The 19506-nt window shown below is 41.1% G+C and overlaps 2 protein-coding genes across 2 annotated transcripts; both read right to left on the bottom strand.

Annotated features, from left to right (window-relative positions):
- Window positions 1–8062, bottom strand: LOC103360106 (ras-related protein Rab-6B-like). The gene is made up of 8 exons (XM_008285766.1): window positions 7901–8062; window positions 4909–4967; window positions 4147–4200; window positions 3581–3686; window positions 3275–3386; window positions 3016–3109; window positions 2110–2176; window positions 1–1116 (listed from the first exon to the last, which is right to left on the bottom strand). The coding sequence occupies exons 1-8, from the start codon at window positions 7968–7970 to the stop codon at window positions 1052–1054; spliced, it is 627 nt and encodes a 208-aa protein (XP_008283988.1). The 5' UTR covers window positions 7971–8062; the 3' UTR covers window positions 1–1051.
- A 1463-nt stretch (window positions 8063–9525) lies between these two features.
- On the bottom strand, window positions 9526–13842 carry espnlb (espin like b). The gene is made up of 4 exons (XM_008285770.1): window positions 13788–13842; window positions 13387–13505; window positions 11291–11455; window positions 9526–11177 (listed from the first exon to the last, which is right to left on the bottom strand). The coding sequence occupies exons 1-4, from the start codon at window positions 13840–13842 to the stop codon at window positions 9624–9626; spliced, it is 1893 nt and encodes a 630-aa protein (XP_008283992.1). The 3' UTR covers window positions 9526–9623.
- Window positions 13843–19506: the final 5664 nt, after the last annotated feature.

Raw genomic sequence — 19506 nt, 5'->3', positions numbered from 1 at the left:
TTGATGGTTAGGAGAGTGAAGCCCTTTAATCTGTAATTTATTAATCATTAAACATTATTACATTTTTCATACTGGTGAACAAGGACCACTTCTACAGAGGGACGTTCACAACATACATATTACATTATTATATACAGTGCAGTGCATTACAGTGGATTGTTATATGTGTATTACCGGGATGGAGGGATGGGGGAGGGAGAGACAGAGGGACAGAGGGAGGAAAGCAGGAAGAGGAGAGGACTTTTTTTTTTTTTTCTTTTGCAGGGATGGGGGAGTGTCGATAGTATTACTTCTTTTTTTTTTTTCTTTTCCCTTTTTTAAACCACAGTACAGTTTGTTCTATAAAAGTTAAACCCATAGAGAGATAGAGTGCCACATTTTCACAGCTACTGTTAGGTGAACCTACTGGAAGTTGACTCTTGTGGGAAATATCAAATGAGATACGTTTTGTCATGAGATGCTATAGAGAGAGAGATGCTATAAAACATTCTAAGATAGTCAACCTCCGTCCAGAGCGCGGGAGACCCTGGAGGGCAGGCCAAAGGTCATAGATCAGATCAGCGTGCATGCGTGCTGCAGACATTCAGACGTGTTCAGCCATCTAGAAAAATGGCTGACCCCCCTCCCCACCCCCTACCCCACCGCTATTTCTCCTTCTGTGTTTAGGCATCATTTTTGGTGCTTTCCCATTTTTATATATAAAAAATACAAAACATAACAGCGAAAAGAACTCCGTTGGTTGTCCCGTTGTTGTTGTTGTTTTTTTTCTCCCCCTTTTCATTTTTTCCCCCAAACAGTTTTTTTGTTCATTTTCATTTCAGCATATTTTTTTCTTCTTCTTCTTCCCCTTTTCTCCTCCAGTCACTTACATATTGACAAAGTATACAATATTTTACAACTGAACAGGACTGAAAGATAACATTTGATTTGTCCAATCAGATACAAGGCCCGGATCCTATATCCAATTAGAGAAGTCAACTGGAAGCTAACCAGTAGTAAGCAACACAACAAGCCTATGGTGTGAAGGGAGCTGTCCAAACGCAGCTCTGCATTAACATGAGCACCCGCCTTCTGGGACAGTGGGCTCCGCCGGTTTGTCCAGCTTGATGTCGATCACTGAGGATGGTCCGGTTAGGGAAAAGTCACGAAAAGATGTCGAATATCAGGACTCGACATGTCACACTGAAATAGGTAATGCCTTTTTGTAATCCTAGCAACTACACTACCCACAAGGCAGCTCAACCACCAGCCAAAGATCCGGGTGAGTTATGCACAAAGCTCGCAGAGACGTAAGCCAACATCGCTTCTTTCTAACTCCACACCCCCAGATTTACAGTCTTTAGGCTGATCAGATTTCACGCAACTCCCTCTGGAGTCACGAATCTTTCACATATGCAGCACTGCTCTGCAAGACATGTGAACTTTGATGTGTGAAATCCGTGGAGTTTGCTGTTCATAATCTATAAGGACAGAAAAAAAAATCTAGGTTCTTCTTGAACATCAGTTTTTGGATCCAAAAACTAAACTACTATATTTCTAAATCAAATCTAAATCATAACTATAGCTCCAAATCTGCACCCTAAGATGCCTAAATTATTCCTTCACCTCTTCTATCTTCTTCAACTTGCATATTTGTGCTGGAGTAAAGTGTTTTATTGATAAATCCAGACACTACACTGTCATCTGCAGGCTGAAGTCCAAAGTCAAATGCTAACTGGTTAACTTTTTATTAATCATAAAAGACAAACTAGAACAAACGCATGATTTCCAATGAATGAAATTACATTCACTGATAAGAATCATTCATTTTCAATCCCTCCCTCACCTTCTATAAACATCCGTCCTCCATCACACATCCTCGCCAGCTGTCACCTCCCAGACGGCCGCTGGGTGGTGCTGCAGCTGTGCGTCCCTCACCGTCCTCCTGGCTCCGTGCATTTCTTCTCTATTAAGCATAAAAGGTTTAATGGCCGATGCCTGGGTAGACAGTAGACTGGCCTGGTCTGTTTGTACCAGAGCCAACAACCACTAAGAGATTAAAAATAAGCTGCCCATTTCTCGGGCTGTTTGGCTCTCGGCGCAGTGAGTCACGGCGGCTATAAAGGATACTGCCTTCAGGATTCGCGTCGTCCAAGCTTTCCATTCCAGGTAGGGCCGCTGCAACTCGACGAAACAGCTAGAGGGAGAGGAGAGAAGGAGGGAGAGGAAAGAAGGAGGGAAGAGGTGGAGTTAGAGAGGAAAGACAGTTGAGAGAGAGAAGAGGAGGAAGGTTCAAATGTATGGACTGTAGATTATTGTGTTTTAATGTATGCAGAAAACTATTTAGGAATACCCTAGTTATAGGTCTTTTATTTTTCCACATCTACTGATTTTATCCTGATGTAGACTTTGGGTGCTGAAATGTTGCTTCATTACATATTTGAGCAGTGACAGAGGAAGCACTGAGATCCCTAAAGGTGCTGCAAACTGCACTGTTAAAAATAAAAGCCCAGCATAAAAAAAAATTTATGCTTAATTATGCTTAATTAATTTATGCAAAAAGAAATATTGTTAAAATATCAAATTAAAAGTGCATTATGTAAAAAAAAGAGGCCTGTTTCAGTGTAAAAAAATGTGATATCATCAACTTATCATGTGTTTTATTGCATGATAAATCTTAATTTGAAAAACAAGTAGCAGTGAGACAATATAGAGAAGTAAATTGTACAAAATTCCTAAATTGATTAATAAGTGGTATTGAAATAAACCATACATTTGTACTTAAGGAGCAAAAGTATTAGATTACAATGCTGTTGGGAGTATTTGCATGTGTAATCTATCTCTCCTTTTCCTTTGTGTGCACCTGTAGCTAACTAGTGTTGGATTTGCACCACAGACGTTACCGCCGTTGCACATGTTTGCTCATCTATATTGTATTTGTCCACACTAGTGACTGGATCACCTTGGAGGGACGCAGTAATGGCAGAGAGTCTGAAATCAAAATGCTGCGAAATATGGTGAAACTGCAGGGATCACCTGTTTGACATTGCAGCCTGTCTTGGCACTGGTCTCGATGAACATGACGTTCAGCTCTTTGGCTCTCTGCTCTCCTTCCTCGATCGTGATTTGCCTGCAGGAAAAAAATCAGGCCAGACTCAGCATCTCAGGCCAATTCATTCTGTTCTGACGTGTTGCTTCGAGCAGCTTTCTGCTCATTTTGATAAAACGTCCTGGCGTCAAAGACTCCATTAAACGGAGCTAAATGTTAGAGTCGAACACGTATGAACATATTTACCTCTTCTCCTCCAGGTCTGTCTTGTTGCCTACTAGCATGATGATAACATCGCTTCCTCTCTCTGTCCTGACATCATCAATCCATTTGCAGGTCTGCTGGAATGAATTCACATCTGCGGAGACCAGAATCTCATTTTAAATCCAGTCTTTTCCATCTCAATGTTGTGAAAATCCCACATATAAAATGATCCTTTCCATTGAATCTTTTGTCTATTTCAAGCAGAGAAACATATCAATACACATATAGATTCTTATGTATTTATCTACAACACATGCACGGACACACAGCTAGCAGTTTGCTGCTCACTTGTAATGTCATAGACGACCACAGCCACTGTAGAGTCTCGAATGTAGCTCGGAATAAGGCTCCTGAAACGCTCCTGTCCAGCTGTGTCCCACAGCTGCAGCCTTACCTGCATGGGCACACACACACACAGAAACACACACCTCCAGCAGCTGCTTCAGCATCGACTGTCACACAACACACAGGCTATACAGCTATAAAGGCCTTGTAAGCACACTTGTGAGGGGATAAGCCAGTATCAGCTCATGTGCAGGCTGGCAGAGCGTAATATCCTGACAAAGAAACAGTATTAATACTAGCTAAAGCAGATGATCCACGGGTACGGCTTTCACTTATTAGGGCTCGAAAAGTCAATGCACCGAAGCTATTGCTACCAGAAATAACCTTAGGATAATCACGTTAGTGTGTGAAGAGAGCAGTAATTAAGCAAATCAAATCAAGGATTAGTCAAAACGGAGTGGAAACAGGGACATTTCTTACTTAGGATGACAAAAACCCTACATGTGCACTGATTCATCTGCTCCTGCCTTTCTACATGTGAATATTAAATGACAATCGAGGTTGCCTACTGTTCGGTCTTCCAAGTACATTGTCTTTGATAGGAAGTCAATTCCAATGGTCGCCTGTGGAGAGGAAAGAGCAAAAGGAAAACCATGAGTGAAACCCAGACATTCAAATTTAAACGTCTCCCTGCACCATCTGTTGTTCCCAGCAGAGTGATTGTTGTTAAGTAAGAGCAAAAATACAAAAAAAAAGCTGTTAAGAAAAAAAGGAGGCAACAGGAGCAGAAATTGAATCAGACTGAAACACTAATTTCATTTGCGCCGCCCTCGGGGCTCAATCATTCAGCCTTGTTATGAACCTAACTTCTAAGAAAGGCAAAAGGAGGAAAATCCTAATCTGTTTTTGCCTTTTCAACAGACTAATAGTGCTGCAATGCTATTTTCTGATCATACTTGGATAATTAACAGCATTCAAATTAGGGCGTAATTCATGCAAACTTAATTTAGCAAGACTGATTGTAGTTTGTACATCAAGCGAATGTTTTTGGCCCGAAAAAGCCCTCGCTGTAATAATATTCAGCTGTTAATCTATCTCTATTAAACCGAGGTCTTAACTTATCGTAGAGCTCCACTGATTAGTTCCCTCATTCTTCCAAATTGGAACATTGCAAGGAGGTTAATGGGGACATTCTTCACGAATCTGACCAAAAAGAAAACTGGAAATAGAGCTAATACAAGAAGAAGAAGTGCTCCACCGTCACTGTCCAGTGCTGTCGTCAATCAGTTCTTCATAATAAATGAATACACGTATATTCTGGATGTGCTCACCTGATATGTGTTGTCGAAACTGTCATACATGAATCTAGTGATGAGAGATGTTTTCCCCACTGAAACAGAGAACACGGATGTTAGTTTTTCTCATCAATAAGCGACTTCTATTAACATTGTTTACTGAAAATATGTTTCCTCGGTGAGACAAAATGGCAGCCAGCAGGAGTCAACGTTTAACCTCGGCCACGGTTACCATCAAACAACAAGAAGTAATGAAACCATCCACAGAACTGAAGCATTAGATGGAAACGAGTGGAAAACAGTAAAATTAAATCTTTAAATTAAATCACTGGGACAAACATTTGCCTGATAATTCCATAAAACAGACTCACAGTTTTCTTTTCGTGAATGGTAACATGAGTGATCATTGTTCTCTGAAAAACTTTTTCCTTCCATCAAAATGTTCCCCTTCTAGGACAGTATAAATATCGTAAAATAAAAAAGCTCATTTGATTTTCCACATGTTTTGTTATTAAGGGGGGAAAAGTGGTGCGTGAATTTATCTTAAATAGTTTTGTAAATGTTCCTCATGAATTAAATGCTTTACAAGAAACAATAAGTGTTTTTAATAATGTTTAGTCCATAATTATTGAAAATAGAGTAGTAATATTGACAATATTTGACATTCCTGCTTCATGTATTGATTTGAAAAGTTAATCAGTTCTGCTTTTATCATCATTGCACGATTGATTTGTGTTGTTGTGCAGTATTTTCTTGTTGAGTGTTGTGTTTTGTGCCCGTTTATATTTTGTGATCAGTATCTTGGCTGTTTATTGTGTATTTTCTTATTAACTTTTGTGTCGTGTGCTGTTCTTTTTGTGTGTATTTTCTTGTTGAATGTTAAGTTTTGTGCCAAATACTGTGTATTGTCTTGTTAAATTTTGCATCTTGGCTGTTATAAGTGTGTGTTTGCCTCCTGAGCTTTTGTGTCTTGTGCTGACTTGCATGTATTTCATCATTGTATCTTGTGTTTTGTGCTATTTTGTGTGTATTTTCTAATTCGGTTTCATATTTTGGCTATTTTATGTATATGTTTTTGTTGAGTTTTTGTGTCTGCTGCTGTTTTTTGGGGTATTTTCTTGTTGAGTGTTGTGTTTTGTGCCAATTTCTGTGTATTGCCTTATTGAGTTCTGTATCTTGGCTATAATAAGTGTGTGTTATCCTCCTGAGTTTGTTTGTCTTGTGCTGGTTTGCATGTTTTTTTATTATTGTATCTTGTGTTTTGTGCTATTTTGTGTTTGTTGTCTGATTAGGTTCATTATCTTTGCTATTCTATGGATATTTTCTTGTCGAGTTTTATTGTTTTTTTGTTTTATTTTCTCGTTTACTATTGTGTTTTGTGCCGATTTCTGTGTATGTTGTCATTAAGTTTCATATCTTGGTTGTTTTCTGTGTATATTTTGTGTGGTGTTTTGTGTCCATTTGTGTTTATATTCATTCCTACATTTTGTATCTTGTCTATTTTGTGTGAATTTCTGTGAGTTTTTTTGTATTTGTGACACTGGTCCACACTAATAGTCGCCTATATACGAATAAACATCAGTAAAATAAACAGCTTTGAGTAACTGTTTCTGCTCTATTCGCTTTTATTCTAAAAAGCATGTTTAAGAAGGATGCCATGAGTAAAAAAGCCACTGAATGACAGCTCAGAAAACATGTTTTGACCAAACATCACCAAGAAAGACGTGACTCTTTGCTAGACAGATGCACAACACAGATATTCAGCAGCCTCCGTGAGCCGGACGGAGGCTTCTCGGAGCATCAAGGTGATGTCCATTTTTATTTACATCCTCCCGGCACCATCTTTAGCTCCATTTTACATCAGATCTACGGCGGGGTGAGGACAGGATCCTCCGAGCAGGGCCCCGCTCTCATGCAGACAGCAGTAGTTTTGAAGGCGGCGTTGGGCAGTGGCCACAGCAGGCCTCTGTTCAGCACCGTGGACAGCAACATTGCAGTGCAGGCCACACAAACACACACAGGGAGGCTTTTAGTCGACACACACTCATAGACATGCAATACACACACACATCACAATGCAAGACACCAGTCAGGCTGCTGTCATATCAGGGCCTATTTATGTGCGTTATTATTCTCCTCTTTGCTGTTTGTCTTTTCTGGGACTCCTCCACATATCTGGTGTCTGAACACGTATCCAGGCAGCTTTACAGCGCTAAAACCCTTATCGATCAGCTCCTCCTCAATTTGTGCCATCACATCAAAGCACATACGCAGCCGTTCCCACCCTGAATAGATGGATTATTGAATAAATAGTATAACGCTGTGACGCTGTCAGGGCCCAGGTTTTTTTTTTCCTTCTCTTTCTTTATCTTCATTTATTTGATTATTTATAGCACCGAACCGGAGACTGCGAGCTTTTGGAGATGCTACAGACATCGAGCAGCCTAGGGTGTGTCCCGAACTGACACATGGGGGACTGTTTATTATCTCCTCCAAAAAAAACAAAAAAACAGAAAAAACACGAGTGCCGGGAGGAAATATCAAACAGCGTCGTGTGAGAGAACAGAGGATGTTTCGTGCCACAAATAAGCGACGTGAGTGAGAATAAACGCGAAAAAAAAAAAGGCTGAGCGTATTTTTGTCGGTCACTGCAGCACATCAAAACATCCCAATTCATAGCGTCTTCTGGGATGCGAATTATGACAATTTGCGACAACGAAATCATCCTCAAGCATCTTTATTACAATCGGTGTTTGTATTTGAAGCGATCGCAACGATTACAGTTAAGGGTTTCATTTTTACGCATGCGTTTTTTCTCGCTCTTTTTTTTTTTTTCCTCCTCCTTCTCGGTTAATCAAATTTTCTTGAGCAACATGGGCGTCAGATAGAAAAACCAAAGCGAGCCGGCATAGTCTCTTAGATTCACTCTAAACTTTCCAAATCAACACGGATTACATACATGGCCTTCAACATATACGCATGTTTGATACAGGGACAACCCAAAAAACCTCCCCAAGCACTGACTCACCGCTCTGCTCGCCCAAAAATACGAGTTTAAATTTCCTCAGGGGGTTCCCCAAATCTCCTCCAGCTGACATGGTGGCAGATAAAAAGCTCAACTTGGATTATTTCTATATGTTCTTATCGCTCGGCGTCTCCTTCGTCGTGGCTGCGCAGGGGGATCCTCCTCTCCTCACAGAATGATGGGAATGCAGCTCAGCATCCTCCTGTCAATTTGGGGAGCTTGTGCGCCTGCGCGACCTCACCTATTTCAATCCCTCACCTTTTCTATTGGACCTGAAACTCAACTTTCATGCCTTACATGTGAACTAATTAAAACATGCATGATTGCTGCGTTTATGTAAAAGAAAAATTGTATTTATTTGTTCACTGTATTTGTGCTACAACTGACATTTTCTCAGCTGATTTCTAATTATCACATTTTAGATTTAAATATTGCACTTTACATTTATTTGACACTTGCTGATTTCTGTACAGATAAAAAAAGGATATAAAATATAGTTTACAGTCAGAATAATTTCATAAAATCTGCTGCTATGTAAAGAATGAAATTAAAATAAATGGCTAAATATAAATGCTAAAGTGAAATAGTTAGTAATTTAAAAGATTAGCTGATTGACAAAAAAGAAGACCATCATTTAATTTTGGAAGGATTTTCAGCTTTTTAGTCTTGCGTATATTTATTTTTCAATGTTAAAAAGAATGGATAGGATTAGATCAAATATTAGATGCTGAATTTATATTTTTGTTGTATTTGTACAGTTATTTTGATACTGAAGAGTCTGAATACTGTCTCCACCAGAATGCCTTAAAAGAATTAGCACGAATATCTTCCTACAAAATTCAGAGGAATCACTTCAGCTTCTTTTAAAAATCCACCCACTTAGAATGTGTCAGCATTTAAAGGGCCATTCCAGCTATTTAATATCACACATATAGATAGTTTGGGGATGAGATGAGAGAGGCACATTTACAAAGATAAAATAAAATAGGGGAAGAGAAATCCTGATTTCTACTCTCTAGATCAGGGGTGTCGAATCCTGGTCCTCGAGGGCCGCAATCCTGCAAGATTTAGATGTTTCCTTCTTCCAACACACCTGATTCAAATGATCAGGATCGTTATCAGGCTTCTGCAGAGCTTGATGATGAGCTGATTATTTCAATCAGGTGTGTTGGAAGAGGGGAAACATCTAAAACTTGCAGGATGGCGGCCCTCAAGGACCAGAGTTCGACACCCCTGCTCTAGATCCTCCACATGCCCACGTTTGTAATGCAGATCAACAAACAGTAACTTAAGGGATATCACTTCAGAGCAATCCTGTTGAACTGAACAAAACTTAAACTGTTCCTTTCTCATAGCAAAGAAACTTTAACATGTAAAATCAGCGTATTGCACCTTTAAGTAGCAACAGCGTGCTAACTGATTATAAGAATTCTGTGATCTTGCCAATTAAATCCAACTGTATAAAATGCTAACTATGGCCCCGCTGTCAAAAATACCTTGAAAGATTTTAATTGAAAATAAAACCCGAGACATCTTTCTCTGTTTGCACAAGCTGCAAGACTGGGCGCAGAAGGCAAACTAACTAAGTCTATTTAGCATTTTTTGTTTGCAATAATAGTACATCAGTATTGCATTCTCAACAGAATTTTATTACGCTCCTATCGGTTTGCCAAAGTAAACACGTCAACATCATTCTGTGCAAAGATGCCACATTTAAACATAAAACTTAATGCTGAAAATTAAACAGCTCTGCCTCCTTCTCTTTCCAGAAGGCAAAACTTCGGTCGATGTATTTGCAGATGTCCTCGTTGTTGAAGCAGGAGAAGTCTGAGTCGCTGCCCTCATCCGGAGTAGCACTCTGAACTATAACCTTCGGTACTAATCTGGAATCTGGCACCAGTGATGACGATGACGACGGGCAGCGGCACGGTTTTGATTCGCCAAAGAAGCGAACTTTGATGTCCTCAAAGCCGTCGCTCCACTGTCGCCTCCCAGCCTGGATTTCCTGGAGAACCGCCTTGTGGAAGTCCCGCACCTTCTCCCAGGGGAAACTGCCAACGTGGTCGAAGACTTCGAAGCAAAGCAGATGCCTCATCTTCCTCTCCTCGGGCGACAGGTCTTGCTCTAAGATGTGAAAGTAACCCAGCATGAAGAGGTCAAGGGTCAAGCTGTCGTGCTTCATCGCAACACCGTCCACATCCGGCAGGAACTGCTCGGGGGAGTACGTCACCTGAGGCAGTGAGGAGGACAGACACGAGTTCTGACTATCTTTCAGTTCTAGTTTATGCCTCCAGGAGTTTAGCATTTTGTCCACAGCACCTCGTTGTTGGCAGAACCGAAACATGGAGGTGATTTTCTGTTGGGGCAGTGCTCCTGACGTTGCGACCAGTCCCTGTCTCTGCCTCGCCGCTCTCATCGAAATAGCATACGCAGATTTCTTCCAGTGGCTCAGGAACAGCACCACTATTCGCTCTTTCCTCAAGCTGGTCGTTTCTATCACAGGTACGAGTTTTTGGGGAGCACCACGTTGGCTGACCTCACAGCTAAGGCCTGTGTTGGCATTGTGGTTGTTTCCTCCAATCGCTATCTGTCCTCCCGTTATGACCCCAGCAAATGGATAGATGCCCCCAATCTGACCCTCAAAATTGGATCTGAGGATTTTTACGGACACTCCAGACTGCTGGATCTCCTTCTCCACCCTCTCCCTCCGTGCCCTGCTGTAGCTGTTGCTCTCCAAGCGATGGCTAAAAGCAGACGCCATCCCGATGTGCGGTATCCTGCAGCCACCGGAGCTCTCCACATGGGCCGTGTCGTGGCGCAGCTGCATGAATTCTTGTCCTAAATCAACTCCTGCACCATCTTTTATCCCTTGCATCCCCTCCATCATGCCGTCCACTGTCCTCCTCTCACTCTCTGGTTCTGTGGTTTGAGTCAGGCTAGCCACCAGCAGAGACATGCTCCTAACAATCTCCGAGACTCGAGTGCACCACACTGGCAAGGTCGGGGGCATTTTCCCTTCAGAGTCCATCTGCTGTAGAGCCTCCTTGTTGAGGGAAATGTTGACAATGGGATTGGGCAAAATTGCCCTGAGCTCGTCGGTCAGCCTGGTCAGCTCCAGCTCATAGGCCTGGCAGCGTTTCTGTATTGAAACGGACTCAATCTGGTGCTGCAGGTAAACCAGATCCTCCTCTGTTAGGAGCTCACCGAAGGGCCCCAAGACTGCGTTGTGGGTTTGTGAGTACTTCCAGCCGTCCACTGGTGTGTAGCCGTTAGCCATGTCCTAGTAGATAGACAACAGATTTTGTAAGGGCAGCAGTTCAGCATCTTGGGGAGAGAGTTTATTTGTTTTGAGGTGGTCTGTGGATACAGCACAACAGAACCCATGATGAGTACCTGTCTCCGCTGCTCCTCCTCGTCCTGCAGCCTGAGCTGCAGCTGTCGCACCATCACCTGTCGCTTCCACTCTGCGATGGGCCGACCGCTTTCATCGTGAGTGGGCACCAGAGAGTCGATGTCAGCCAGGATCACGTCGACAATTGGTAATTCCTCCAGCAGCTCCTCCTCGCTGTCGAGCTTCTGTCGCCGTTCAATAATGGAAGACAGAGTGACACTGCTGAGCTCTGGGTCTGGAACCACATCTGCTAACGTAAAGTTGCCGTAATAAAACCCTCACAGAGCAATTTTTCAGATGCTTTTTAGAGTTACTGGAAGTCTGTTGAACACTACCAGTGAAAGTCCAACAACTCAAACACCAGGAAGCAAAAAGTCACAACATAATAAGCAGCAATGTACAACGAAAATATAAGAGTCAGTGTAAAGACCCTGCACACCCCTAATCGATCCCTGTAGGTTTTCTTAGTTATTTACACCAATTAGACCTCTTATCTGGATTGTGTACAACACTCTTTTGTTGGCATTGTTGCTCTCATTTGTTCATGAGCTGCACATGATTCCCAGCACAACTTCTGCCCACATACGACCTGAGCAGACGCCGAACTGTCTCTTTTGTCAAACCCTTTTATGTAAAGGTGGCTGTCCAACCATGGCTTTGCAACCATTACTAAGTACAGCTGGCGGTTCTGAAAAGTTTTGGATTACCCAACATGCCAAAGTTGTGTACAGCAAGTAGTAAGAAACACACAGTGTCTTAAGAGCATGGAGAGAGGTGTCCTGTATGCAGCCATGAGGTGCAAATAGTGAAAATGTTGTTTTTTTAAAACCTGGATAACATGTCCATTTGATGTTTCATATGCTGGATAGATAAATCACGAATGAAATAAGCAGTCAATGCCATGGTGGAGCATTTCCACCTTGAAAATACAGAGTACTAATGATCATCTCAGAAGCGTGTTTTCAGACTTTTTTCATACGCACCAAACCTAAGAAACCAATCCCATCAGCTGTGAGAGTCCGGTTCAGCCAGCAACACTCAACACTGAAACAAAAACTGGTTCACCCCAAGATTAAGACACCCAAACACAAGCTGTGCAACAATGTCGATGTAGTGTAATGCAGCGGGTAGTGCACAGACCTATATAAATGGTAGACTAACAACTGCTCCACAAGCACATGGCACAACAGTGGAGCTCCAGCTACCTAGGGCACGACTCAGCAGTCCACCTGCATCTACAGGGTGAGGAACACTCCTTTAAGGATAGCAATGCTCACATTGTGGACAGAGAAGAGACATGGGTTAAAAACAAGAGTTAAGGAAGCCACAAGTAGAGTGAGGGGTCAATGGCACTAGTTGTCGGGTACTTGTAGTGGAGTATTTAAAAAAGTTTTTCAGTTTAATTGAATTTAATTTTATGTATAGAGCGCAAATTTCCAACATATGTCATCTCACAGCGCTTAACATAGCATGGTACAGATGGTACGAATTTTGAACAGAGATCCCAACAATCCAAAGTTGCCGTTGGATGAGTAAGTGGTCGAATTCTCCCCACCGTTTTACTTTGACTACTACTTTTGCTACCGTTAACATCCGTCACGTCTCAAGGTTCACAACCATTCACACCTCATTAACTGGTCATTAGCCATGTGTTTTGGGGACTCCACATCAGTCAGTTAAAAATGAAGAAGTCTCTTGGATGACAGGTGTAATGTCTTCAAAACTAAGAAAGAGAAATCCAGTAATACTTTACAGGTTTTTACTTTTAAACCAAGTCAGCTAAAACATTAAAAGACTCTCCCTCGTTGTCTAAATGGAATATACACAGTCCTGGATTGAGGAGCTTGACATATTAACAGTGGTAGTAACAGGATTTTGCTTTTTTGGAACCGAAATGAGCTGTGAGGCTGAACTTGTTTGCATTTTCTTGCAGTAAAACAACTTTAATACTGTCAGATCAATTTTGAAGCATATACAGTCCAGCTTTTGCATCACACCTTTTTAATTATACCCTTTTTCACCCTGAAGGCATTACCGTCACCTTTCTTGGGAGTGTTTTCACTCGGTTTATCTTGAAGGTCGGACTAGTCGAGCTCACCGTTTGTCCAGTGAAGACTGCAGTGAAGCCGGCCTGCCGCAGAGACTTAATAGACTTCATCTGAGACATCAGCGTGAGGTCCCTCTCTGGAGGCTTCAGATGATTGAGCGATGTCACCACTGTAAACAAACATGACAAGGGTAAAAAGGTCAAACGTTCACTTCTAAAATAACTGGTACGATCTATTGGTTGACTTAAAACAAAAAAAAGTATTATGGGCTTTGAAATACTGTGTTGTTCACTTTCACTGATTTAGCTTAATATAAATGATGTTCAAAAAGGCAGACAGCAAATATAATGATCATATAATAAGCAAAAAAATAAAATAACATGGCCGACATATATAAGATTGTATTCACACTCCTGAAGAAGTGTTAACATGCATAATCAAGTGTCGTCACCTGAAGAGGCCACCTGCACATGCTGGATGGAGCCTGCAGTGTATTTTTTTGACATGGCAGCAGGAGTCAGAGGGGACGAGGCTGCAGACAGCGGCGGGAGGCGAGGCAGGGGCAGCACCTCCTTCACTGGCTGCTGGGGACACACACACACACACACACACACACACACACACACAGCAGCAGCAGCAGCAATGAGCAAAGTTTTTAGAAGTAGTTTACCAAAATCAATCTTACCCAAGTTTAAGTTGAACAATTTTTTTATTTTGGTGCCTTGAAGGGCTGTCGTCATCCTAGATTTTTAGTACACAGGAATTCATGATAACAATATTACTGGGATAATGATGTGCAGAAAATCTGGAAAAATACAGTCGGAATGCTGTAATTCAATGCAGTTGTTTCAGTCCTTTGGCAAACAAATTACACTGAAAATAGAAGCGTAGGGAGCTGGAGAGTCTGAAATCATAACTGTAATGTTGCTAGAGTCTCAGTTACTCATCACTGGTGCTTGATTATTCACAATCTTTTCTTATTTATATATATTATTAACATGATTCCAGTGTTTCACTTTTAATTGCATTGAATATACTCGTGTTTCGTAACAGTTTATTATGGAGAAAGGTCAACGGTATAGCAGAACATTGACTTTCTTTTGTTATAAATCAGCCAAGGCGCTACTATTTTTAGCCTCTTTTTTTATATAACTCCTTATTGCACTCGTTTTATTTAACAACTTTACAATATCGAGTCAGTTCAATTGATTACTGTGAATTACTCCGGGGCTCTGGTATCAAAGCTCTTTCTTTTATTTTCTCGAATAAAGACAAAAAACAAGAAAAAAACAGACATGTAGAATGTAGACTTTTTCAGGTATACCTTTGTTTGAGAAGTTCTGAAAAGGGTTTATTCAATATTTGTTTCCCTCTGGACGCCATTACTCAAAACAGTAATGTATTTACACTTTATTTGTGTTTTTAAAATGCGTTACCTTATTCGCCGTCTAAAGCAATTTGTCACAGTACTTGTTACATTACTCTTGTGTTACTCTGCAGCATCAACCAAGATGCACTGTAACATAATTTCCAAATATAACCTTAAAGTACATACAGTGTTTAACAGATTTATTAGACCATCCAGCATCATGAAGTGCTTTAATTTACACTCAGCTCTCTGTGTTTTACCATTTTGAACAGGAATGAGGAATTTCAAACTGAATTCACCTTTTTATATTCAAATTTGAGCCACTGGGCTTCTCTGAGTGGTCATAAATTAATTAAGCATAACATTCAACCACTAAAGCTAATGTTTCTGTTCAGGAATGCAAGTAAATAACTATAATTTGACATCTTAATTAAGAAATAATAATGTAATTTAATATTTTTTTCATTTTTTTTGTAAAACAGTACATTTGAAAATTCATGGATAACAATAATAACTTTATTTTAGCATAAAAAATATAATTTTAGTTAAAGAGCTTCCACATACTGCTGTTTTAACCATTACATCACATTACTATTTGCACTACACTCCACACAGGACTTTTCTACTTGACACTTATTGTTACACTTATTGTACATTTTGCATTTTATATTTCTTATTGCTTGTTTTTGCTTATTTATCTGTATTTGTGGTGGTGGTAACTTTATCTTTGTGCTGTAACAATCAAATTTCCCCCCCCCTGGGGATTAATGAAGTATTTCTGTTCTTTTCTATTCTATTACAGAAACATGAAAAATGAATTTGGTAATTACCAATGCTGTTAATTTAGGGCATAAAGCTTGCATTGGGCGGCTGTCTAATACATTTGTTAGGCACTTTATATGGCCGCATATCAGCACAAACCTCTAACCTAATGAAGAAGACATAGTTAATGTATTTTTTTTAATTGATTTAATAAATATTTACTTCAAAGCCGACTGCAAAGTTGACCAACAATGAGCCCAAAGAGCCCTTCACAGAAGAATGCCATGGTAAAAACAATTGATCATCTGTGACAGCCAAGCTGGCACTAGCACTGGGTTAAACTGATCAAAAAACAAAACTGTAATTGTACTGTGATAACTGAGTTTAGAAACAGTAAAACATGACTGTGTTTACAGACAAATGTAATGTGATTACACCAGCGCTTTATTTCGTAACGCACGACCCCCAGCACTGCACGACATGTTTGCGAGACGCTGCTCAGGTGAAACTTTTATTTCAGTCTCTGTACTGATGACTGGTCACCTTATTGTTCTCCATGTTGCTTCTGCTCATTCACACTCCGGTGTCACAGGAGCTCCTGTTTCTGAAAATGACAGGAACAAAAACAGAACACATAAAACAAGCAATAGAAGACCCCACGGGCGGAGAAAGTAATCTGCTAAAAGACTGAGACCTCCCTAATGGCCACACACACACACACACACACACACACAAACAGTTAATGTAAAGACGCAGCTCGTAGTACTTGGAACTAAAACAAGAAGTGGTGAAACTGGACACCAGTCGGTGAATGTAGCGTAGCCCACACAGAGTGCTGGAGAAAGCATGTTGGAGTGTGGAGAGACATGATATCCTGCTTCGGGTAACCTTCCTGATTCACAGGATTTTTTCACAAGCTTCATGCCATTCGATAGCCTTGATACTACACAGACAATTACAGTGTTTTTCTGCCAGTTAAAAGCACTTTAAGAAGCGGATGCCTTTTCAGTGGTAACCTTGTAAAAGCTTCACATACACAATACATCACTGTAATTTAGAAAGACTTAATGACATTAGCATTTCCATTCATTAATAACTAATCCAATAAAAGAACATTTCACCTGTAACTGGTGTTTATATACACTACATTATCTTTGTTCACCTTACACTATAAGGTTGCAATATATTTGCAGTTCAATGTTTTTGCTGCATATCAGTGCAAATAAACACAAAAGATTACTTAAAATCACCTGTTAAAATATAATATCATAGAATTACAAAAAAAAGTAGCTGTTATTGAGGTAATAAATCTTAATCTCTTGCAGCATATCTCTATCTTATCAAATATATGTTCCCTATATTCAAAATATCCTAAATTAGAATTTGATTTAAATAGCATAAGTGCTGTTTCTTCCATTCATGAAAATGCACATGCATACAGTACTTACAAATATGTTCCTGAAATCCGTGGAATCACCAGAAATGTGACGAATGATGGCAGGTTGCAATAAAAAACTATAACTGAGGGGTGGAAAAAACACAGTGCAAAAAATTAAATAATAGTGCAGAAAGCCCAGCAGCCGAAGTCCGTCCCTTCACGCTCGCAGCCAATAAACGGAGAGACTAAGGAGCAGCAGCACCACCTGGATCCAAACCTCAGATGGGGGTCCTTCTTAGTGTGCATAATTAAAGAAGTGGGATAGAGTGACCATTACCTGGAAGTATAGATTGATACCTCTGTGATGTATGGAGGAGACAATTTACAGTCGGCTGCAGCCTGCTGCTCAGATCGATGTTACAGTGGTGCCAGATGACTGGTACATTATGCATGGCTGCTTGATGGCTGCTCTTTGTACCAGGACACATCACTGACACCTTGAGATTTGTCTTTTCTGACACCAAGGGCTGCTTTTTTTTTTTTTTTTGTCACTATAGCAACCTCTGCTGGCAAATAGTTGATGGCAGTGACAGTTTACCTGACTTTGCTACAGCCACCATTTTTTTGCCACATCTGTGAGCAGCCACATGTAGACAGATGTGTTTTCTGCTCACATTACCATGTTGGTGCACTGTCTGTAGGTTCTTGTTTCATCACAGCGGATTTGTGATTGTTCATTTATGATTTAAGTTGCGATTTATTGATTACTGCCATCCAATCCGGTCTTCATACTTGCCTAGCTAACTGAGACTAACCGATCCATGCTCAAGTCACGGTGGCAGGTGGCAAAGCAGGGCCTCTCGGACGTCCCTTGCTCCAGCATCGTTTCCCACTTGCTCTTAAGCTGCTCCCAGGCCAGATGAGATATGTAATCCCTGCAGCAAGTTCTGGGTCTATCCTGGGGTCTCCTTACAGTCGGACTTGCCCAGAAAACCCTTAAAAGAAAGCCACCAGGTAGTCATCCTAATCTGATGACCTCAACTGGCTCTTTTCAATGCGAAGGAGCAGTGACTCTGTTGTTTAGTTCGCTACCCAGAGCTCATGACTATCGGTGAGGGTTGTAATGTAGATCAATTGGTAAATCAAAAGTTTCACCCTCTGGTTCAGCTCCGTCTTCCCAACAACACCTGCAGTCCGTCCATCTCACATTCCATTTTCCAATCACTCGTGAACAAGATCTAAAAATCCTTCACTGGGGGCAGAAGCTCACACCAGAGAGAACAATCCCCTGGTTTCTGGCAGAGAGCGATGACCTTAGACTTGAGAGCTGCTGACTCTCATCCCAGCTGTTTCACACTTGGCTGCAAACTTCCCCAGTGCTCGCTGAAGGTCACGTCCTGATGAAGCCAACAGTGTAATCTGCAGAACGCATGTTTTCCTAATTCTGTTGGGCCACATGTTAGTAGGTTTACTTTTACTGTATTCCTATTTTTTGTGGTGTTTTGCTAAAGGTTGGCGTTTTGCAGACTTTATGTTGAGCCACCAATGATAGCGGATTTTTATGTTTCTACCATGAAGGGCAACATAACAAGTGTCTTTTAAAATGTCACAACACCAAAACCGCTGACAGGTGACGTGAATGACGTTGATTATCTCCTTGCAGTAATTATCAATAGGTGTGAACGTGACTGTGCGTGGTTGTCTGTCTGTCTCTGTGGCCTTGTGACCCTTCAAAATCTGCTCCGAAACTGCTTGAGGAACACGACACAGAGCCCAAAGCATTGACCTGGCCTCCAAACCTCCTCAGATTTCAATCCAGTCAAGCATCTGAGCCGGAACAGCCCTCACTCACAGACCTCAGACACCATCAGACACCACCAGAGATTTGATTTCTGTAACTCAATAGGTCAAAGCTGCACGAGGGGGAACGGCACAATATTATCAGTGTGTATACTTTTGTAAAACAAGCAGTTTTGTAAGTTTCACAATGCATTTGGTTTAACTCTGGTTTCTGATCACCATCTTTTATTTTGTTGTCCGACACCGTTTACAGAGCTTCAGATTGAAGTGTCTTGTGCAACAAAGTAATGCTAATACATGATCAGGGCACATAGACTGGCAGCTATGGAAAAAGAACCCCAACACGTGGTTAAATATTCAACATTCATTACGTTGAAAAGACCTACAGCACCTTACCAAACTTTTTGTTCGGTGCCTGATGAGAGGCAGCGGCCCCTCACTCAGTCCAAGGCCTTTGTGTCTGGTCCGGTATTTCTGCCTCTGTGTCAGGGGATTAGTCTGACCGGCCTTGCTGCAGAAGAGCACATGGTGAGCACATAATCAATAATGGAACACGCGCAGCCTCACACAGGCTCGCACATGTGTTCAGTCTGAGCAAAAGTACAAACTGTTATGCAAGAGACATGAGAGTAGCGCCGTGATCTGGTATTCATTCATTAGGTTGCTCCGTCTGCAAAAACACGGTCCTGTTGGGGTCGACAGCAAAAACACAAGAACACTTTATTATATTGTAAAACAAACAAAACAAAACAAAACAAAACACGAAGAAACGTGACATCCAGGAAACACCATGTGCTTTAGATCTGTAGATACAGATAGCCATGTGTCACCCAAGCAGCTCTGGACACTGGATATGTAGGG

The sequence above is a fragment of the Stegastes partitus genome, unplaced genomic scaffold (genome assembly GCF_000690725.1).
Source record: "Stegastes partitus isolate 25-593 unplaced genomic scaffold, Stegastes_partitus-1.0.2 Scaffold415, whole genome shotgun sequence".
In the NCBI taxonomy this organism is placed as follows: Eukaryota; Metazoa; Chordata; class Actinopteri; family Pomacentridae; genus Stegastes; species Stegastes partitus.
Note: the sequence above shows the minus strand (reverse complement) of the source record. Positions and strands in the feature narration are given on the sequence as shown.